At 37.3% G+C, this 24,017-nt stretch overlaps 1 protein-coding gene across 2 annotated transcripts in view; it reads left to right on the top strand.

Annotated features, from left to right (window-relative positions):
* mmut (methylmalonyl CoA mutase) overlaps window positions 1-24,017 on the top strand; it is a 31,375-nt gene that overhangs the window by 1,986 nt on the left and 5,372 nt on the right. Inside the window, exons 3-12 of one of the 2 annotated variants that reach the window (XR_016086093.1) lie at window positions 394-761; window positions 1,171-1,328; window positions 1,895-2,066; window positions 2,299-2,547; window positions 3,665-3,776; window positions 7,370-7,485; window positions 10,128-10,243; window positions 14,780-14,849; window positions 17,740-17,887; window positions 20,999-21,166. Coding sequence is in view for 1 of the 2 variants with exons in the window: in XM_088905922.1 (XP_088762048.1) it covers window positions 394-761; window positions 1,171-1,328; window positions 1,895-2,066; window positions 2,299-2,547; window positions 3,665-3,776; window positions 7,370-7,485; window positions 10,128-10,243; window positions 14,780-14,911; window positions 17,740-17,887; window positions 20,999-21,166 (1,739 nt within the window). In the remaining variant the exon portion in view is untranslated. Of the gene's footprint in view, window positions 1-393; window positions 762-1,170; window positions 1,329-1,894; window positions 2,067-2,298; window positions 2,548-3,664; window positions 3,777-7,369; window positions 7,486-10,127; window positions 10,244-14,779; window positions 14,912-17,739; window positions 17,888-20,998; window positions 21,167-24,017 lie in introns of both variants that reach the window. The other variant, XM_088905922.1, reaches the window with a different exon arrangement.

Consider the following 24,017-nt stretch of genomic DNA (forward strand, 5'->3'; position numbering starts at 1 on the left):
CTTTGAGATGTTTTTTCTGGCAAATACAACTCACCTGTTATCTCTGCATGCAGATCACATTTGGAGCATTGGGACATTTCGACAGTGAAGTGTCTGCTGCACAACCTGTACTTATTTGCTAGTACATCGCATTACATTCGTCATTACAGTGACTAGTGAGCAGGAAGGGCAGCTTCATGTTGCAGTTCGTGCAAACTCTCGCTCTCGCCTGTGGCGAGACCAGCAGTTTGAAACAACATGCGCAACCATACAGTACTTTCACAAAGTTCCCGATTTTGTGCTTGATTTGGAATTTGTAAAATTTTGTGATTATTTTGTTGCCCAGATTTAAAAACTGGTCTGAGAAAGAGGGATTGCAGTTATTTAAAATACAGTAGCTTGACTGTTTTACAGCTGGACAGCAGGGGCTCTCGGTGGCATTCGACTTGCCTACTCACCGAGGCTATGACTCCGACAACCCCCGAGTGCGTGGGGACGTTGGCATGGCTGGTGTTGCCATCGACACTGTGGAAGACACCAAGATGCTGTTTGACGGGATTCCCTTGGAGAAGATGTCTGTCTCCATGACGATGAATGGAGCGGTGATTCCCATCCTGGCGATGTTCATCGTGACTGGAGAGGAGCAGGGCGTCCCACCAGAGAAACTGACGGGAACCATCCAGAATGATATCCTGAAGGAGTTCATGGTCCGCAACACTTACATTTTCCCCCCCGAGCCTTCCATGCACGCCATAGCCGATATCTTTGCATACACGTCCAAGGTAATGAGCATCTTATCTTTTTCATAGGTTCAGCATCTCCAGTGTCCTATGTGAATGTCTTACATTGTTTGGTGCATGTTGCACAATTTTCTAAATATGAAGTTCTGTACTTATTAAACTAAGATGTACAGACCACCAAAGTCTTATGTCCTGAACTGAAGCTTTCATTGTGATTTTCAGTAACTTTCCCATTGTCCGATAGGTTAATTGGCTATTGGGAAAGTTGGCACTGGTGTGAGTGTGTGCATGTTTGTGTCTGTGCCCTGTGATGGACCGGCCTCGGTCCCGTCCAGAGTGTGTTCTGCCTTGCTCCCGTTGCTTGCCACGGTAGGCTCTGGCTCTCCCGTGACCCTGTATTGGATAAAGCGGTTAGAATATGGATGGATAAATTATGTTTTTTCTTGAACAGCACATGCCCAAATTCAACTCGATTTCCATCAGTGGGTATCACTTACAAGAGGCTGGAGCTGACGCTATTCTTGAGTTAGCTTACACTTTGGCCAATGGCTTGGAATACTGCAGGACTGGCCTGAAGGCTGGCCTGAGTATAGATGAATTTGCTCCAAGGTAAGCAAATTTGGGCCACTAATGTATTTCTTCTGTGTGGAAGGTTGTTTTAGGTATCATTACAGTAGATTAGGCCAGAGAAAAGTGGTGATTATTTTTTAGGTATTGTTAGTCTTTGATTAAATTTATATGCACAAAAATAGAGATATGGTGCAGTATTTAGTGCAAAATCATTGGAATGACTTGAATGTGGATCTGCTTACATTATTTTCGTGAGCACGTAGGTGCAATTAAGCTGGAATTTTATACTTTTTTGCTGATTTCCTGCTAAAGACTAAATCGACTTCTTCATTGGTAAGCACATCATTGTGCAAATTCCAATGTTATATGCATGGACTCCATTTCATAACAAAAAATAGGCAGAGGTCAAACTGAACACTCTTGCTGTTGACAAATTATAGAATGTGATGGCAGCATTTTTTGTTTCCTAGAAATTGTTTCTCCTCAGTAGTTTTAAATCTGTGAATCGGATGGTTTGGGTTTGAACATTTGTAATTGCGAGATAAGATGAAGCTTGAATTCTTCCGAGCCCTTGTAAAGAAACGGTATTTTGATTTCTTTTTTAGATTATCTTTCTTCTGGGGAATTGGCATGAATTTCTATATGGAAATAGCCAAGATGAGAGCTGCACGCCGCCTTTGGGCTAATTTAATTAAAGAGAAGTTTCAGCCAAGCAACTCTAAGTCTCTCCTGTTGAGAGCTCACTGTCAGACGTCAGGATGGTCCCTTACAGAACAGGTGAATAATGTGGATGCTGCTGTTTTCACCTCCCCTTGACAGTTTATTAACATCATGCCTGAACTGTTATTTATCAAATACTACTCTTAATGAACTGCAAAGCAGATTTTCTTTTTTAGTGCTTGTATGTAATTAATTTATTTCTTAATTTTAGTGAAATGCAATTCTAGTTATGCAAATATAAAAGTGTGTAGCCTGTACATAAACACGTGTGTGTTTAATTTCATTTCAGGATCCTTATAACAATATCATCCGCACTGTAATTGAGGCTATGGCAGCAGTGTTCGGCGGTACCCAGTCACTCCACACCAACTCATTTGATGAGGCACTGGGTCTGCCAACAGTGAAAAGTGCCCGCATTGCCCGCAATACGCAGATTATAATCCAGGAAGAGTCTGGCATCCCTAAAGTGGCAGATCCTTGGGGGGGCTCCCACATGATGGAGTCTCTCACCAATGACGTCTACAATGCTGCTCTCAAGGTAGGCTTTGCATCAGAACTTTCATATTCCGGGTCTTGGTGAAGAATCTTTGCTCTCAGCTTTGATATACTGCAGTAAAACCTGTGAATACATCTGCATTCAATATTTTAGTTTAAATAAACAGAAGCAAACAATCTTGTTTAAGACCTGTATCGTTCACTTATGATGTACTATAAGAAACTCTGGCTATGGTTAGATTAAAACTCTGACCCTACCACCAGTCACAGACTACAAACCTTCGACTTGATGGTAAATGTTTGCAAGATTCAAGTACTTCAAGTAATGGGGGTTTCAGAAATTGCGTAATGTGCAGGGTGAGATGGCCTTAAGTCATTGAGCTACCACAAGATGAAAAGAAGACAAGAATGCCAGAGGGAAATGATAGATGAGAAAGAATGGAACAGGTATTCACACATAAAAACTTTCAGTATAAAAGAACACAGAATCATATCTTGCTTTATGCTTGTAAAATAAATGTATTATGTGAAGATGTCACCTAATTCCTTCCCTGTTATCCTGATGTGAAAACTCCATTGAAATATATATTTCCATTTTGCTTTTGGCAGTATGTCTTTAGATGCAAATGAACTCGGGTTTCTTAGCTATTCCAAAGTCAAAATACCTGGTGGTCGTTCTTTTAGCTCTTTCACTCCCACTGTCTGGATTTCCCTTCCTGTTTGTGTTGCAAGTATTCCTACGCCTCCTTCGTTCATGTCTAGAGTAAAAATGCACGCATTTTCATTGTTCAGAGATGGCTGGCACTAGGGCTTGGCGCTGGACTTGCATGGGTGTTACCTTCATATACTTTTATGTATAGCGCTTTGGATTTCTTAGTTTTGCTGGTACTTTTTCTGATGTTATTATTGTAACTTTTCTATTTTTATGTACTTTTATATATTGTCATAGATTTTATACATTTTAGAATGTGTAGTGCTTTATAGTGCTAGTATGGTCCAGCATTTTGTCAAGGATGCTTTCCTCACAATACTCCACATGAAGTAAAGTTTGATTGACTTGGTAAACTTTGTTTAAAAAGCAAAATATGAGCTGAAGTAAGAACAATGCTCGCAGGATTCCAGGGTTCATAAATGCCTTTCTTTATGTACCTTCCTCACAGTTCATACAGGAGATTGAAGAGATGGGAGGCATGGCCCGAGCTGTAGCTGAGGGCATCCCCAAACTGCGCATTGAGGAGTGTGCTGCACGCAGACAGGCCCGGATTGACTCAGGTACCACACTACAGTCTCCACACCGGGGCTCAGATTTCAGGGAATGCCGAACATCAAGAAAAAAAAATATTAACTGTTATTTCAGTCACAAGTCTGTAATGTTGTGGCCCAGCATTAGTTTGAAGTGGTTCCTGCTAAGGTTTGCAACAATCCCTAGCCTATCCCAGAAGCACGCAGGAGTTGGGACTATACCCTGGTTGGAACACCAGGGGGAGCCCAAACACACATAGACAATTTGGAGACACCAGATATCCCATCTACAGTGTCTTTGTAAAGTGTGGGGAAACCAAAGAATAGCAGTACCTGGGACAAACACTCATGAACATGGGGAGAAAATGCCCAGCTGGGTCATCTGGACAGAAGGTAACCCAGTCCAAAATCAGACACAGGACTCCGGAGTTCTGAGCCACCTGCATTGATCTTGTTGTTGTCAGTCTGTGTTAAACTGTTTTTTTTTTCTTTAGACTGAATCTGTGCAGAACTTTGGAATATTAGAGAAAACAAGACTGGTTCTTCTGTGGTGTTACGATGAGTTAGGCGTGAATTCCTAGTTTTTTTCCATATCGCAAGATGTTCTCTTTACATGAAATATCTTACAGTGTTACCCTTGCTCCCAGCCCCGGTGTAAGATTAGAGAACACTAGTGTATCCTTTGCACTATTTTGCAGGATGGCAAAAGCAGGATTTACTGAGCCTTCTTGCAGAGCTCTACCTGATTAAGAATGGAATGAACTATTTTGATTGAGTCTTTTGAAATATATTTGTGACATACTCCTTGTACTGTTTTTTATTACAAAGAAGGAAGTATTGAAGTGTAGTATTGTAGCTGCACAGTGTGAAGATTGATCCCTCTTTTGTATATTTATGACTGAAGCAACGAAGCAACAATTTAGTACAAATGTGTAGGACTGGCTCGATTCTTTGTAATAAGCAGGAAGAGCAATGAACAAGTCATTTGTTCTTAAATTTTGCTAGTAAGTTTGTCCTGGTTATGAGGTTTACAGCAAAGGCTTTTGATGGGATAAAATCAGGAAATTATGGCCCCTTTATTCTACTTTTTGCTTACCAGTGTTTACACTGTCAATAGGCATTTGGCAGCAATTTGTATCGCATGACTGTAACACTCGATACTGTGTAACTATTTCAAAGTGGACTTTGGAGGGTAAACATCACATTGTTTCAGTCATTGAAAGTCGTTTGAAATGTTTATTCTTCCTTTGTTTGTCACTCAAAGGCAGTTTCTTTGTGATCTGAATCCATGGTCCATATTTCAGTGAACTCTACAGTACTTTCAGAAAGCAGTGTTAGGTTATATTATAGTTAAGTATTAAGGTGTATTAATTTTGTAAAGAAAATCTTTTTATCTCCCTCCTCACATTATTTCCCTATCAGAATGACTTTTTTAGACCCTTCCTTTATTTCTTCTTGCTACAAATCCCTTACGTACAGGTTGCCAGAAGAGCAATGCACCTTTCACTGACAATGCTTCAAACCCACTGACGCCTGAAAGTTCGAAAGACCTGTTCAGTTGTGAGCCGAGGGTTTGCAGTCTGAAGTTCACCTGTTTCCAGCTGTTGAGCCTATTGTGCATGACTGCTTACGGAATCCTGGTTTAGGCTAGCTGAGACTGGAACCAATGTTGTCTGGGCTGTAGGGCTCGACCTGTGCTCTGCGCCAGTGCTCCTAACCAGCTGAGCCAGTCTTGACCCATTCTCAGTGGATGGAGAAACACTGAAATATGCCTTATATGTATTTTGTATTTCTGAGGGGCAGCAAGTTGAATTTTTAATACAATATGTTCGAAATAATTACGCTCTCTTAAGCATTTTGCATATCAAGCATCTAGATTTGAGTTGACACTAGAGGGCAGTATTGCCTAACTATTTTTTAAAATATTATTTGGCTGATGCTTTTATCCAAAATGACTTAATTTGTACCCGTCTGTAGAGCTGGGAGAAATACCTTGCTCAAGGGTACCACTGCATTTTTCCACCCAGGATTTTAACCCACAACTTTCCAGTTATGAGTCATGAGCCCTAAGTACTACTCCATGCTGTTTTTAAATAGACAGAGGTAGAGCAGTGTGATGACCTCGAGTAATTTGTTTTTCCTGTTTTTGTGTTTTTGTTATCTTTATCGATAAGTATAACGCAATTACACATCTGAGCACACAAGTTAAATGAAGACAGTCCAGCCTGAGCAGATACCAAATCAAATAAAATACCGAATCCGCCTTTAAGTGGGTAATATAATCCACTGGTCATGCATCTGCAGTATTCACAGTAATTGTGGTGCACAGTTACTCTGTTTCTGGTTTAAGCCCCAGAGGAATTGTCATTTCCTTTACTGACAGACAGTTTTTGTGCTTTTACCTTCACACTAAAGCCTGGTTAAGTTCATTCATCCAGTCCCACCCACCCATTTGCTCTTGGTAAGGATTGCAGTACCACCTTAAATCCTGTAAAAAAAAAAAATGCTGGTATGCTGACTCTTCTGTGAACTTTTTTAAAAATACATCTGTGAAACCTGCCCTCCACCTCTTTAAAGCCGTAGTCTGCTTCTGATTTCAAGCTGCTGTAAGAACAGCTTTTAAAAGGTGCATTTAAATATCTTGCGACCACATCTCGGCCTTATGTATTTCTTTGTCTCGCTTTCCAGATTTTATTTTATGTTCTATGTCAAATTTGTGTTCCTTGTCGAACAGTTTAAATGTGCAAATGCTTCTGTCCAAACACCATCATTGCTTCACCCTGCTCACAGACCTTCTTACCTTACATACTGCGATCTTTAGCACTTTCTCTATAGATCTGCTTATGTTCACAGCATGGCTCTGCCATTATTGTTTTCTTCTTGGGTTAAAGATTTTGATCTGTTTTCTGAAATGCCAGTCACTTTTGAGTTAGTCTTCAGAGTCCCTGTTTGCGAGGCATGTTGATCTGTGGTTCACGTGCTTCGTACCGCTGAAGTAGACGAGTTTCTTGAGGATATAAGCCATGATCCCAGATGCAACATTTTACCAAAGTCTGAAGGTATATGAAAACAAAGGAATAATATTTTTTGTAGGATTGACCATGATAAAGAAAATAACCTTTAAACTTTTTTTTTATCCTGGTTGACCTTTTGTACCACCTTTGAAAAGACCCTTCTTGAAGGTTATGAATTTCTTCTATTAAATTTGACTTAAACTGCCTTCTTCTTTAACTTTACATTAACCATTTTTGAATGAGAAGTAATTAATACTTTCAAGCCTTTTTGGGTCAAAAAACAGGGTGTGAATCAAAGGTTGCAACATACTGTATATGTTGCCTTTGGTGTGTCGCTACTTTTATTTGAACTTCTCTCATGTAAAAATGAAGGCAGAGTACAGTAGGTATGTTTGTCAAATTTATGTAAAGGGCAGTGAACAGGTAGCAGATTTAAACTTAAAGAGGCACAACCACACCTTTCTTTAATATCTGTTTCTATACAGAAAGGCCAAACCCTGTTTAGATTTATTTTTGTTTGGGCTTGCTCCAACATAAACCGTCTTATCTGTTTTCCCTTTTTTAACTATTTTAACCGATCTATCAATCTGCCACTCTCTTTGCTTGCAGGGTCTGAAGTCATTGTGGGAGTAAACCGCTATCGTCTGGAGAAGGAAGAGACAGTAGATGTGCTGGCGATTGACAACACCGTAGTGCGCAACAAGCAGATTGAGAAGCTGAAGAAGGTGAGCTTCTTAAAACAGTGTCTGATACTCTGTAACACCTGCAGCACTTATGGGAGGGGATAGGAGTAGGGATCAAGGATGTTAGAATACAAGGATGTTAGAATGGGGAAGAGCCCTTGGGAACCCAGCTATATCTGGTCCACATCCTCTCTGTTTCCTTCCCTTTGTAACACTTTTCTTGCATGTCTACGTCACCGCTCAAGATTTCTACCCAGCTAGAAGACGGGTAGTATTTGTCCTGTGACTCACGGTTCATTCCAGGTTTACAAATTAGAGAAAAAGTATTTTTTGGTATTTATTTCCAGAACTCCTTTTTTAAGGATTTTGAATATTTACCTAGGTACGATCATTAGAGGCGCATTTTGTAGTGTTTTGTGTTCAGGATTGAAAAGGTTGAGCTCTTTTAGCAAGTAAAAGACAGTTCTTTAATCCCAGGAAAATCCTACTCTATTGACAAGCCAGATGCATCTGGCTGTCAAGATGTCAAGACAGGGTGAAATCTACAACCAGTCCCTCTTTCAGCCTATGATGTGCTGATTAACAATTCAGAAGCTTCATGTAACCAGCTGGTTTTTGGTTACATGACCAGATGCTTAAGTTGAATGACCTAGAGATGATACATGCCAGACCCTAACCAAGGCATGTAAGAGGTGCGTGCTTGTTTTGTGAAGGGCCTAAGGAAGAGTGAATATTTCAGGTTTGCAGCACTGCAGTGTGAGACAACGGAGAGATCCTTAAGGCCCCTGACAGCTCACCACTGCCAGTAGATCCATCACTTTTGAGTTATATTCATTTTCAGACAAATTAGTCATGTAGCCCTATGTCTTCAATTAGCTAATTCACCCGGCTCATAGTTAACTCTTCCATAGTCTTAGGAGGAGAAATATTGGAAAGTAATTACAGATGGTGGACAAAAACATGGAAACAGCTGAGTAAATGAGGTACTGAATGTGAAACATTGAATATATTGAAAGCAAGCATCTCTCACTCTCACCTCACCTCTCACCTATGATCTGAACCTCACAGTGCCTTCTTTCTTACCAAAAATGCCAAATTTTCAAAATGCTTAATTTTCATGGCTTTTATCTGTTTTGTTTCATATCTTTAAAATGTTTAAAGCCTTAATGTAATATGTGTTTTCTCATTAAAGAATAATAATGGACAGAGGTAAACGTGGTTTGCAGAGCATAAAAAAAATCCACTTGTCTATAAGGATTTCATTATCATTCTTGGAATACGTTTGATGATGCATATGAAATAGTATTGTGGAAGGCTAGGGTACTTCCAACACAGAGAAAGTACACTATTTACAATTTTATTATTTTTCCGTCCTCAGGTGCTTTAATGACAGGCATCTCTGTAATCACTTCTGAATAGGTCACAAAGCAATTGATCCCATGGCTAAGCATTTCATGATATGAACGTTGCTGACCTCCAGGCCCCTGTGCTTCAGGTTGTGGGGTGAAGAACATCCACTTTGCTTTCGCTGAAAGGTCACTTCACTTTCATTTAAACTACACACATCAAAAGACATCAAGGGTCAGCAAAACAGAGAAATAATAAAGAGAAATCTGTTTTTTTTAACTAAGTATAGAGTGTTCACCGTACCCACTTAAGCACATTGAAGGCTTTCACCTCTACTTAATGTGCCTTAAATTACTTAGAAACAAATGAAAAATAATTAATACGAGAGTCCATTACTTTAAAAAAATACAAATTTATAAATGTTTAATGTTAAAAAAAGGAAGTCGTCATTTGGTTGTTTGAACTGTGGTGACTTATTGGCCAGTATTAAATGGATAAATTCAAAGATGCTTTCTTGGAATTAAACAACTGTGCCAGTTTTGCTAAATTATGTATAAAAAGTCCAAGCCAATTTCTATACAATGTATAGGAACAGTAAATACATTTTAAAACCTGTGTGAAGGAGAGCATGCAGGTTTTTAGCAGAGCTAAAATGCACACCTTTTTTATTTTCACTTGTGTTCTTGGATATTTGTTCCTGTTGCTGCTGAAGCAGTCAGATCAGCTGAATTGTTCAACACCTTTTTGAATATGTACAGTATATTGAATTCTTACTGTTCAAGAACAACTACGTTCAGCTTCTGAATCTCTCTGCAAACATCATACGTCTTAAATCCGGAATTGTTCTTATTGCTGTGTCGAACGATTTTCAGGGCATATGAAATCTTATTTTTCAACCCATGGTTAGACAAGGTAGCAAAATGGCTTACCAAGAAGGCCATGCTAGAGTCCAAAGATGTAAATCAATGTACTGTTTGTTAGAAAGTATGTCGGGTAGTGGGCTCCAGTGGTTTAACCAAGAAGGGCATTTACTAAGTACAATAGTTCAGACTTTACAACATTGGGCTATGTTATTAGCAGATTGTGGGTGAGAATTGCCAAGTGGTAGTGCATAATTTGCTGAGCACCATCATGTCAAATTGTCTGGGAGCGGAGAGAAGATTTTCTCTCTCTATATTGAGGCTAATATAGAACTTTGCATGGGTTAGGTCATGTGTTATCACTGATACGACTCGTGCGGTGAGGAGGTTTGCTGTATAATGAAGTGTGTCAGTGGTCATTGTCTAAAACTGTGTAAACTTGAAACCAACCTGTGTTGCCTTGCCTGTCATCTGTAGGTAAAATCAAGCAGGAACCAAGAGGCTGCTGAGAAGTGTCTGGCTGCCATTGAGGAGTGTGCCAGGACCAGAGATGGGAACCTGCTGGCTCTTGCTGTGGAGGCGGCCAGAGCAAGGTTAGTGAAGTTCAAAGGCTTCTTCCAGGTGCATGCGCAACCAAATTGTTCCATTTTTTATACAGATTAATTGCTTGAAACCATTTTGTCTGCAACTGAGTAACTATTTCAGTGGCCAGGCCTGGTCCTGGAGCAGTGCACTTTGACAGGTTATATAGGCGACAAATCAATCATCAACATTTTTGTTCAGGGTTTGACCATTTTAAGCTGGTGATTTGTTCAATTAAGTAGTTTAGAGATTATTTGATCTCTAGGATCATTTCAAAACGTAGGCACTGTGGTATCATGAAAAGGAGTGTCACGACTTTCTTAATTTATTTGAATAACCTGATGTTGGACTGCACTATTCTCTTAAACTGCCAGGTAGTTTAATGAATCCTTAAAGTACCACACCTGTGTGTGGTAGTCAAATGTTAATAAACATTTGTTCTTTAGTGCGCTAATCATACTATATGCATACTTGCGACAAGCAATTTAATTAAATGCAATAATTACTAGAGACAGGATGTAACAATGTTGCTACCACAACTCCAAATGAGATAGTCACAATACTGCATAACTCTAATAGAATTATCATTTTTTAAAATTATATACAGTATGCAGAATTATTAGTAATTGTATATAAATAGTTACTAGAACACAGATAATTTTATTTTAGTTTTTAATTAAAAAAAATATATATGTAGTGGCTTTAATTACATTTAAAAGCAAATAAACATGTAAAAAAAGAGGCAAGACTGAAATAAAAATTTTGAGTAGTGACTTTTTTGAGTCCGGTAAGTTGCATTGTAATAATGGTACCTAGATGAAGGCAATCTGCAAGAGTGAGGCTGTAGTTGATGTACAGTATGGATATCTGTGGATATTACTTCATGTGTGGTATGTCGGGACATGTAGTTTGCTCCAACACCAAATTAAAAACTACATGCTGTGAAGCAGACACTACCTGGTTTGTTTTAAATAGATTCTTTAAATATATTTAAAAATTAAAAATTATTTTAGAAAATGTATTTCCCCCCTTTTATTCACATTTCTGGTTTATATGAATGTAACTGCAATAGGTGCTGTTTTAGCCTTAAAAAGGGAGATATTAGGAAGCAGTTGCTCTTCATTAAAAAAAATAACTAGCATGTTAGAATACTTTGTAGATGTGTCAATTTAAAAAACAACGAAGAAGAAATATAAAAATAAACTTTATTTTATATAGTGCCTTTAAAAGTAGCATCTCACAGCACTTTGCAGTAGGTGTCTGAATCATGACTATAGAGAGACAGACAGACAGAAACTCAGGAAATGAATCCCTGCAAGAAAACACTTGTGTGTCCTAGTGGTAAGAGAAAGTGAGGAAGAAAAACACCCGTTTTATGTGCATTAAAAGTGTTCTTTAACTACGTAGAACAGTTTTCTATAGCTGTTTACTATAAACTTAGTTCAAGTTGTTTTGATTAGTTTATAGTAACTCCGTGAAATTAATTGTTTTCTGAGACTTTCCGTGATACCAGGTACATTAAAAAACCAAGGTCCGATCCAGGCTCCATTCATTCAGAAAACAAATACTGCATAGCCATGATACATTTTAAAATGGTAGCTAGGCTAAGTATAAAATATGTTGTATTTTCAAGAAATGTGATTATCAGCAGCAAACCGAACCAGACTGCAGTGTGATTTTTCCTAATGCGAGGTTTAATGTGCATTCTAGATGACTGCATCTGTATGTTGGAGTCAGGATTTAGCCACTTCAGAGTGACTCCAGCACTGGAGCACAAATGTGCAGAATAACAAGCTAATAACACACTGACCCATCAATTGAAATGGGAGCTCCAAGTGTGATGGTCAGGAAAGAGGTCCTGACCAGAACAGGACAGATGGTCAGACATCTCCACTTGTAATGATTAATCAATTGCATTGATCAAATTCTAGGTCTATGTTGGTTGCCCTTCCTGCAGGCTTTTTCTGATGTGGCTTCGTTCTAGCAGAAAAACCTCACCTTCCTCATGTATCATGCATCGTACACCTCATTCTCTTGCCAGACTGAAGACTCATTGAAGAATTTTGGAATGAGATTGGCTGATGTACTGTATGGCTTATGAACAGTAAACAGGCTTATGCTTGTCTATACATCACCAGTAGGATGTGACGGAATTCCACAAGACAGCACCTGCAATCTGGTGCAAAGATACACAGCTTGTATTGCTTCCAGCGGTGACCACACACACTACTGACTTCAAATGTTCGTAGTTGATCTGCTTTTAAACAACCCTTCCAATGACAAATGTGAATCAGCGGTGTTTCTTTTAATGTTGAGTATAATATCTTATTTTTGTAGACAAAATCATTATAAATTAGGATTCTGTTTGTACTTAAACAAATACCATTGCTTGCACGCTGAAAGACTTCAAGACACCTTTAAAATCAAATTGCTGTGGTAAGCCATAGTGCGTAGAAAAATCAATGTACTGGTTCTCTGAATTTTACAGTTCACAGGATCTTTTGATACACTTGTGTCAAGATTCAGAGTTTTCACACATATGCATAGTCATAGTGGTGGTGCTCTTACTGCATCATTGCTTGGAAAGTGCTCCTCCAAGCAGATTTTTAAAAAAAACCTTTCATATAATTTTGACACCTACTTGTCATGGGATGTTATTACTTGAGGCACAAACAAGAATACACTACGGTCTGAGAGAGATTTACAACACATCTCTGAGATACTGGGTTTCCAAGGTGTCTGTGTTATGAAGTGTTATTCAAAATTTGTTCTGAGGTTAGAGATTGAACTAGAGACCAGATAAATTCGAATCCTAAACGGAAACTGATATTTCAGAGAGTAGGTTAGGTAGACTGTGGTAAAATTCTTAATTAGCAAAAATCACGATACTTGCCTTGAAAATTTGTTTTACTAAACAATTTGCAGCACAGTGAGCCATTATTGCATGAGCTCTCTAAAATGACCACAGTAATTGAAGGAGCCTATCTCTCTCACTTTATTCATTAATTATTAATACATTAAATATTCTTCACACTGTAAATCTGGATGGAAGACAAGGGATTATGAACAAATACACAATAGATCATTTTATCTTTTCATTTCCTGTTAGACATCAATCCATAACCCATTCTAATTTCTGTAATTTATTTAGTTTATGCTTCACCTTTCAGTTTTAGAGAAATCACATTTGTGAAATGCTCAAAGGAAAACACCCGCTATGCTGTAATATAAATAAATCAAGGAACTGTAAGCTCAGTTGTGAGCATTTTCACTTGCTGTCTTATAGTGAGTTTTTTACATTCTAGGTACTAATTAAAAAATGTCTTTTGTTAAGCAAGCATTTATAGTGACCTGGTTAGGACTGTGGATCCACCTTTTTACTTGTTTGTCACCTGTAAAGTTGTTGTACATGTTCCGTCATTAAAACTGAAGATGACGCGACTGAAATTCGGATAAGCACGTGTGATCACAGTTGTAAGGCCATGCACACTGCTGTGACTGATCGTGGTTTGAATGAACAGAACAAGTTTAGATGAGTCTGGCTGAGGTGCGCTTAAAACATTGCTGTAGAGACAGAATACGTTCATAGCAATCAGAAGATTGCACTTATAGTGTGAGCAGCTATAGAGATACAGGGATAGATTAATGTATGGAACAATAAATGTACAGTATTTAACTCAAATCATAACAGATATTGCTGAAAAAATGAACACATTAATATACATTCTTTCTCATATTTTCTGCTAAAAATTTAATCTCCTATGGTAAGTGACAGCAATCAGCAAATATTTCTTTGTTGCCAACTGGGGAAAAAAAACTTTTCTGGATGAGATGCTTAGGTGTTACGATTGATATGATTGACTCACTGACAGATGTGTTAAATATTCCCTTACACCTACACATGTATTCATGTTACGGCTGTGTTTAAGGAAGGATAAAAACAGAAGGAGTGTTATCTACATTTAAGATGTGTAGGGTATACTGTTGTCTCATACAGGTATATGGAAATCTGTATGCAAGACCAAAATGTAAATTTTAAATACATGTGGGTCCTAAGGCGTCTCTAAACCACCATTTATGGTAATAGCAGAGACTGACTTGGGTTGTGCTCAGATTGTAAAAGCACTTTGAAAATGCATGAATGCAGAACATTATAGGAAAGTGCACTTTTATGTGCTTCTATGCAACCCCTACACCAGCGAATTAAAATCTGACACATGCACACAGAGAGATGGACCTATATAAAACCCAACTTCCAATCAATTATGCTTTAGCGTTTATCATAAAAGGTTTTCTAATAATTGCATAATTATAGCAGCAACCTCAAAGTACTGACTACATAGAGATTGATTCAGATTATTTGAAATGATTGTGATTAAAGGGGTTTAGCCATTGTTTAATTACTAAATTGAACAGAGTGATTCTAGTTTTTCCCTAATGTATTTTAGGCTTTGATAGGCTTTAATGCAGCACAAGCACTTATTCCTTTATATGGGCAAAGTACATAAAATAGAAGTATACAGTATAGTTTTTTTTGTTATTTGCAGATGCTCAGTAGGTGAAATTACAGATGCAATGAAGAGAGTGTTTGGAGAGCACAAGGCCAGCACCCGAATGGTGAGTGGAGCGTACAGGAATGAGTTTGGAGAGAACCAGGAGATTGTGGAAGCTCACAACAGGTAAGACTTATTTACAAAAAGAAGCTGTCAGAAACATGTCCAGATTCCAGAGGCTCAGCTGTCCGTCGCACAGAGCATGCTAAATACACAGTGGGGGTTAGCGAGTTAGTCTTGACTTCAGCAGTGTTAAAACACATGTTAAATACTCCTCTGTGTGGTTTTTAAGATGTGAAAGGGCTTGGAATTCTTAATGGCCTTGTCTTGTCTTTGAACATTCCCATTGGCATATTTTTACAAAACATATTATTTGTGAAAGTTTTTATTAGTCTCATGAGGCTTCAGGAAAAAAAATTTCTTTGCAGAAGTAGAAATACCATATAACACACATTCTTGGCATCTGAAGTAAGGTTGTGATGCAAGGATATGTGATAATTAATGATGATCAGAACTATTTGGTGTTTCCTTTCAATAGTGTTTCAGTTTAAAAATGCAGTGTTCATTTCTAATGTGGAATTCAAGGGCTTTGGCCTCCTGAATTTCTGAAGAAAGCTCATGCTAACTTGAAAATCCCATTGGGCCTTCAGTCCATCAATGCTTTTAGAACAGATAACATGTGTCATTTAGCAACCTTCTGTGAGGTAATTCCTTGTCTAAGAGGTTTCAGAAATGTGCAAGTCTGTAGCCTTGTTCAAAAAGAGGTCAGTTAAAAATCCTAAAGAGACCATTTGTATTTGCCTAGCTGAGTTCAGAAGGCATTAGTTAAGAGGGACAACAGAGGTGAACACAGCTGTAGAACATTACAATTAGTGATTCAACATTTCACAAACCAAAAACTAGGTTTCTAGGTTACTATTATCTATTATTATTGCTGTTCAGATATTTTTATTCTCATTATTTATTTTAAATTTATGATCCATATCCCTGTACTATTTCTTAAAAACATTCTTAGCCAAATAACACTGGTGGATATTGTTTTTCTTGCAATTTTGGGGATTTTAAAAAGCTGCTTATGTGAAGCCAATTACAATATGTGATGGGATATTTATATTTCAGGAAGTGTGCTGCTAACACATGTCTGAGATTTAGATTTTAGGCTGTCTTTAGGGTTGCAAAGGACAGGTGGATTAACCACATGGTTGGCTGCCATATTGGATTTGTGGGAAAAAGTAAATCGGCTTCAACTGCTTGGTTGATTGGAAAGAAATTCCCTGGTATATGTAATCTAGCACAAAACACAATATATTACTTTTGAAAATGTTTTCCACGAGCCAACCAAGTTCCAGACGTTCTTCATATCTATATATTTGCATATGTTCTGACATACATTTACAATAAAATCATCACAGAGGGATAGACACCTGTGGTACTTAAGATTCACAGCTGAAGCTGACTGGTCACATGATTTGGCAACTTAGTGAGACCTTGATCTTTATTTGCTGTCAAATGCAAAATTAGCTTATAGCTCTATATTAAGTGGGTTATAGTTACCATCGTAACACAGATATAAACATTTTAATACCAGAGCATATAATATATATATCATATGCTGCTCTGATGTAAAAGAGTCTTGCCCACGACCATTGAACTTTCTGATTTCAGAAAGGCATTAGAAAACATTCTTGCAACTCTTTGCAGAGACCCCCTATAGGCTGATGAATATTGTTATGTGATTTATCAGAATTTTCTTCTTGTGATCTCTGACATAAAAAAATGAATGTAGGTCCACTTTGAGCCCAGATTTTTGTAGCTATATTTTCAATTTATGCTCCTCTCTAAAGCTGACTGATAAATATCATAACTGTTCCATATGACAGAGAATAATGAAAAGTCATCTCATCAGCAGGGATTTATTTACTTTCCAGTTCTGTTTCAATTTTAATTATTTTAATAGAAAGACACTTTTATCTATAAGACCTTTTGTACCTTCAGATCTTGCATGGTAATCAGTTTAAGCTTGTGACTAGAGTTCTCTGAATATCACTTCATCATGGCTAGTGTATAATTAGACCTAAATCTCGAAACTGGAGGACACTCTTGAAAGTTTTTTTTCTTTGCCGTACTGTAGCTAACCATATTTAAAAATATTTTAAAATCTTACTTATTTGTATTTTTACCTATTTTGTATATGAATGCCAATGTGCATCTATTTTTCACCGCTGCTTTTGTAAATGAACTTTTATTACTCTTATTATTTCATAAGCACTAAGCCCAAAACAATTTAGAGTAACAATTTTTAAAATCAAAGAAACCTTTGTGTCTCAAGAGAGCAGTTATTCTGATTCTCCTTAATTATACTTTAAATATTAAAATACAATTCTTTATGCTAAACTCTAAAGAAAGTCAAAAATATCAGCATTGTGTATTCTAATGTTTTTTTCAGTTCTTCATGTTTTTGTGTTTCAAAACAAAATCTATTCAAGTTATCAATTTATGTAAATGGTGAAAGCATTTGATTTGAGCATAGTGAAGGCCAGCCAGTTGTTTAAACTATTAATTTCTCCACGTTATGAAGTTACACTAAATTCCTCTTCAAACAAAACTGTAGTATCGTATATTTACAAAATAATTTTCTGTAGTTGGTATTTAACATAGTACATACATTTAACATTAACATACATAGTTGTGAGCAGTTTTTTAACATCCTTACTAAGTAACTTTAAAATCACATCAATAATTTTTGCTCTCAATGAACATACAGTACTAATTTTATGTCTTTCGTATGAAGAAATCTTAGATGAAATCTAAGTTTAGAAAAATGTCTTGGAAATCTTTGAGAAGCGCTATCATGTTCAAGTTTATGAAAAACAAATCTTTCTGTGCAAATCTGTACATTATTGTACAACAATGTGTATATAAATACATTTATATAAATACATTCTTGCTTGCAGAGTTTTATTCTTCAGAGAGCAGGAGGGACGAAATCCACGCTTATTAGTTGCTAAAATGGGTCAAGATGGCCATGACCGAGGAGCCAAGGTCATTGCCACGGGCTTTGCTGACTTGGGATTTGATGTTGATATTGGACCTCTTTTCCAGGTGTGTTGATTTGTGTCTTTTCTTTCTGCTTCTTCTCAATGTGTTCCTGTTGTCGCTCTTGGATTGTGTATTGATGCTGTAGTCCATGGAAGTAATTGAACTTTCAATGTTATATATTAGTTTTGTATGTCTTTTCTCTTGGGACACATTCATTAAACAAGACAACTGATGACATTGTGATACTAGTCACCATATACTTTCAATTTTTCGATCTGAAATTGAGATTCAGACATTATTTTTTTTGAAGGCATGGTGCTTATTGCTACTGCCTCGTGGTTCTTAGCCCTTGAGTTCAGTTCTGGCCTTGGATACCTTCTGGGTGGACCTCTCCCTGATTCCACACAGTGTTTCTGTCAGGGATTAGGATTCATCCTCCTCATGGACATGCTGGCTAGGCTAACTGGTGTCTCTAAATTGATCCTGTGCTTTTGCATGTGTGAGCCCCGTGATGGACTAGCCTGTCCTGCCTAGCGCCAAACCCGCCACAGGCTCCACTGGGGCTGGCGATTCACACTGATTACAGGGGAGGCACATTTCTTTGTAATGTCACTGCAAGCCCGAAGATATCTCAGAGGCCATAGGAGCCTCTGTTCTGCGTAGAGAACAGAGCCTGGAGGGGCTGTGCCAGTGGGATCTGTCACTTCAGGACTTCCAGTCATAGTTGGCTGGTCACACAACCAAGACTCCAGCTCATAACCTGTCAATCACAGAGCCGACCCTGCATTGGGAACTAGCTTCTTTACTGGTTGAGCCACTTGGGAACCCATGTATATGCTTTTATATGTTCATTTTTCTTACAAAAGTCCCTAGTCAGGCACAGAAAATAAATGCTCTGTTTAATTACATAATTTCTGCATCATTACTATAGATTGAAATGAAAGATAAATTAAAAGTAACTAAATAGTTAAAATCCCAAATACTAAAGTTTGTAACAATTACAGCTAATGACACCTACATTTCAGAATTCTTTAAACTGAGTACTTTGGGACTACTGGAACATTTCCTAGTTACTTTGTTAATGAAAGCTGTGTAAAAATAAAGTAGATTTTTCAAAATAAAGATCTCTTAGAGCTAAAGAGTTTAACACTGCAATGTACACAATTTGACAGTGTATTTTTTGTAATATAAATATGTCGTGCACAAAAATATCTTTCTGCTGGAAATGTAATTTTACAAATGACCATATAAAATAGCTAAATTTGTTTTTACCATTCATATTTTGTTTTGCTCAGACCAAATCTTGCATTATAATGACATAGAACTTGAATTCTTGAACCCCAACTTAAATTGTTTAATAAATAAAGTTTTTCTGAAAGCCCTTTTAAAATTGAAAATATTTATTACAAAGCATTAAAGGAGACATAATGTGACAATAAAAAATGTCTACTGTACATGAAATGGATCTTAGGAACAAAATCCTAATCCTGAGCATAGCCCGAGTCATACCCCAGCCTAGGGTAACAGTATTTCATCATTTTATATAATATCACTAATAACAAATTAAGCTTTTTATAGACCATTATAACAGAGATCTAAAGAATGACCGGTTGAGTCCAAAACAAAACATTATTTATTATTAGTACAGTAGGGTAAATGAGGATGTTTCTATAAATAATGTGGTAGCATCATTATGTGAAAATGAGTGACGATTTGCTAGAATCATGTTTTGAAAGACTTTTTTAAATATTGTAGGAACCATCTCCAGAAAATGATGTAATTTAAAAGACTTTTCCATGATTCTTTAAAAAAATTGCATTAGATGGCTTTTTCATGTGATCGGTCTCTTCATAAGGTGCTGCAGTCTACATTTTTGCAAATAGGTGTGTGTCAGCGCCCACATACAACTTCAAGCCTGCTCCAGAGTAAGCCACAAGAAGACCATTAAAATATAGATGAGAAAGCTAAAGCTAAACCCACCCTGGTAAAATAAATTCTGATTTAATGTGTCTTATCTCAACACATTTGAAGTTAGCACACACTTGCACAAGATCATTAATTTCTTAAATCTAGTGCATTTGCTTAAATTAATTGCAAATCCAGACTAAACTTTTGAACACACCTACAGTATACTGTACCTAGATTGTATGCAAGAGTAAAAGGCAGCTACCCAAACTAGGTAGAAGCATTGCTTGCCTTACATGTCATTCCACCTGAATTGTTGCTAGCAGTGGATACAAATCAAGTCAGCCCTTTAATATTCAATTCTGTAATTTTTATTGCAAGAGATTGTTAGCATTTTTGAGATACAAATCAAGTCTAATTTTGCTGTTTCTTAAAAAAAGGCAGAGATACAATAGTATGTACAGGGTTTCCTGCAGTTGTATACAGGCCACGTGGGCTGGCTGGCCAAACAAATCCGTGAACATCAAAAAATGTCCACAAGAATTCATATTGAAATCTGTTTCATAGTTTCAACACCACAAGGTTATTTCTCAGCCAGCAGCTGCAATGGTACGTAATCACATAGCTCTCACGTCTCAATCGATGGAGCAAATCTCATGGTCACATGCTTTGGTTGGAAAATCTCACATACTATATTTGTCTCACATTTAGGTTGATTCAAAAAATTAATTAAATTGAAATTTTGAAATTGTTGTAGAGACTCACAATTCTGTTGATTAATCGGTGGGGTGTTTGTACGTGAATAAAAGAAATCATCAATACAAATAGTATGTAATCGCAATTTTTGATAGAAAATCTCGCGACAGACCGCAGATCCTACAGCACAGTGTTCCCAATCACCATACTGGGGCACTGGTTTCAAAATGATCTTCTAGGGGGAAGTGTGTCACCTGCACGTCCACCCACACCACTTACAGCATCAGCCTGGTTTCCTTGGAGGTCCTTCTAAGATCTAAGAAGATCGAATACATGGTGGTGAAGCCAACATGAAAGCCCATTTAGATTGCTGCTGTCTTTGAAACAGCATAATCTTTCAGTTGTGGAGTGGAAAATGGCCATTTAAGAAGGGGAGTTATAGATTTCTTTGTCTCATACCACAAGCTACACTATACCTGCAGCAAGATTTCTGACACAAGGTGTAGTAGTTTTTTATAGTAATAAATATGGTTATAGGGATACACTCTTCAAACAAAACTGAATATTTTGCAGACCCCCCAGGAGGTAGCCCAGCAAGCTGTGGATGCTGATGTGCACTGTGTTGGCGTCAGCACTCTGGCAGCAGGTCACAAAACACTGGTGCCCGAGCTTATCAAGGAACTGAAGAATCTGAACCGCCCTGATATCCTCGTCATCTGCGGAGGAGTCATCCCTCCTCAGGTAACTGGTTCTCCAGCTCAGATCGTATTGCTGATGTTGTCTTGCTGTTTTATTTGAACAAAACTTATCCCAAATCTTTTTAGATACCTTATGTTTTTCACTTACTATGAGTATTTTCATCAGACAAAAACACATTGTTTAAATTAAGATTATAACTGTCAGAATGTGAATGCTGTTTTTGGCAAAGATTAGTTATCTTTATCTGAGAAGATAATTATCTGAGGAATTATAATAGCATTTGTCTCTTTGAAGTTTGGTATTTATCAAAGAATCACGTTTTCTGGGTGTTCTTGGTATTTTGTAGTTTCTTTCAAAATTCTGTACTAAATTTGGTTCCTTGTTTGCAGTTAGAAGGTTTGATACTAGGTTTACTGTTCATAATTGAGTTTTTTTTTGTCCTTTCATCGTTTGAAGCAACTGAAAGATTTAGCACTGTTGTGTGTGAGAAGTTATAACTATGGCTGTAGCAGTATGGAAAACTAAGCCTCAGTGTGAAACAAAATCATAGGATGAGAGGGTTCCAAAATAATTCCCAGTGAATGGGTAAAGTAGTTAGTGATTTACTACTGTTCAGAACTTCAGCTACGGCTTTATCAACCATCTGTTTCTAATTTGCACAAAATTAGTCACCTTTTCTATACCCTTGTTATATTTTAGACCCAGGGCATATGTGAGTTTGAGTGGTCAAAGACCTGAATTCTTAATGACATAATAAGCAAAGCCTGAGGGTGGAGACTTCATGCTGTCGGACTCTTTCACACAGTGATTGTTTTTTATTTAAACTCTTTCTTATAATTTTAAAATTGCTAACCAGAAGCAAACGTAATTTTCAGGTGAAAGTAATTCAGTGAAGTACAAGCTTCCACTTAGTTTTATTGAGCTGCTTTGTTATTTGCACTTGTTTGTCTGTTAGAGGAAGATCATGAGACGTAGTATCCGACTTGCATCCATCAGATATCATTTGACAAGCTCCCAAATCATTTTTAACATCATCATTTTAAATAAGGATAATAGTATTTTTTCATATCCCGTTGTGATAGTAAAGATTTGCAGTACCAAGAAGATTTGTGATCTCCTTAGGAATGTCACATATTTGAAACCTATCTTGGGGCTGTGTAGTGGTGCAGTGGTTAGCGTTGCTGCCTCGCAGCACTAGGGTGCTAGGTCCAATTCCTCGCATTCTTCGCTTGGAGTTTGTTCTCCCTGTGTTCATGTGGTTTTCCTGGCCCTGGTGTGTGTGTGTGTGTGTGTGTGTGTGTGTGTGTGAGCTCCAAGATGCACTGCCGGAACCCCATGACCCTGTATAGTTCTGTAACCCTTTCCGGACTGAGGAGCATCAATAACTCTTAAAGTATAATAAAGATCCTCGGTTATTTCTTAAGATCTTGGCATGACTTTACTTAACTCGCGTGTGCGGTAAAGGCCGAACATTTTCTTAGCACAGCGGATTCCAGCTCGTAAATTTCTCCATCTGTGTAATTGTTAGCTCTCAGGGTATGTAAGTAGGTGCAGCCTTTCAGCCAGCCATGAGCTGGGCTACACAGTCTTTGTGCCATTATGTTCAATGTATGTCACTGAATTTTGTGAGAAAAAAGCATGCTCCAGGGAAATGCAGAAAAAAATACAAAAAATACTAGAGCATTAGAATATAATTTGCGTAGGACATAACCTGCCCTGTTTTCCCTCTTTAGAAAAACATGTTAATGTAAATACTGTGTGTAATCGTATATGTGCAGCACCCACGGAGGCCTCTATAGTTCAAGAAGCTTCCTTTGCACTTCCACGGAGCAGAATGTAATTGTAGGTTTGTTTTATGGATTTAAAGATGTCAACAAATGATAATGGCACAAACGTTTTTGGAGTAAATTTTATTTATGTGTATGATTTTGCTCTGTGCAAGGCTATCAAGGGTTTGGCTTAATATTTTTTTTTTAGCAAGACACATCAAACTGTCCTTACGTTTTTGGTATAAGATGTTTTTGTTCCTATTTCATTGAGGGTATTTCATTGGGTGTACCAAAAGGTACAGTAACGAAACCAGTAATGATTTTTAAAAGGTTTCTGTCAAATTTAAGAGTGTTAGAGATGCTAACATATCTGTTGACTTTTCTCATGTAACTAATTAATTAAACAAACAACATATTGTGAGAATATAAATAGGGCTAACGTTCAGGGGTGAGAAATGCTAATAGGATTATAAAAAACATCACTTAAAAGGTATTTTGTTTGTGCAATTGGAACTATAGAGCAACACATTATTTAAACATTAAGACAGAATTACAAATATACTACTAATTTATGGTCTTTGGACTCTTGTTATATACCCTAAACAGAGTTATATGATATGAAAGAGTGACAGGTACCAATGGAATTTTGTTTACAGGGATTATAGGACATACAGTAGTGTGGTGCTAAAGGTTGAGACTGTATAGTGGATATAAAAAGTCTACACACCCATATTGAAATTGTAGGTTTTTGTGATGTAAAGCCAGAAATCGAGATAAATCATGTCAGACATTTTTCCATCTTTAAGGTGACCTTGCAAACAACAAAATTAAGAGAAAAGCAAAAAGTAAATTATTTTTCCTAATAATTATAATTAAAAAACCTACAACACCGGGTAGGTTTTTCTCTTGAATTTTGTTGGTTGCATGGTCAACTAAAGATGGAAAAATGTCTGACGTGATTTATCTTGATTTCTGGCTTTACATCACAAAAACCTGCAATTTCAATAAGGGTGTGTAGACTTTTTATATCCACTGTATATAGAGAAACTGCATATTTCTTGTTGGTCTTGTAATTTCTGGTTTGCTGATCATCTTATTCATAGTCAAGGTTTTAAGACTTCTGT

This window comes from Atractosteus spatula, chromosome 2, assembly GCF_055471065.1.
Source record: "Atractosteus spatula isolate fAtrSpa1 chromosome 2, fAtrSpa1.hap1, whole genome shotgun sequence".
NCBI classification, from domain to species: domain Eukaryota; kingdom Metazoa; phylum Chordata; class Actinopteri; order Semionotiformes; family Lepisosteidae; genus Atractosteus; species Atractosteus spatula.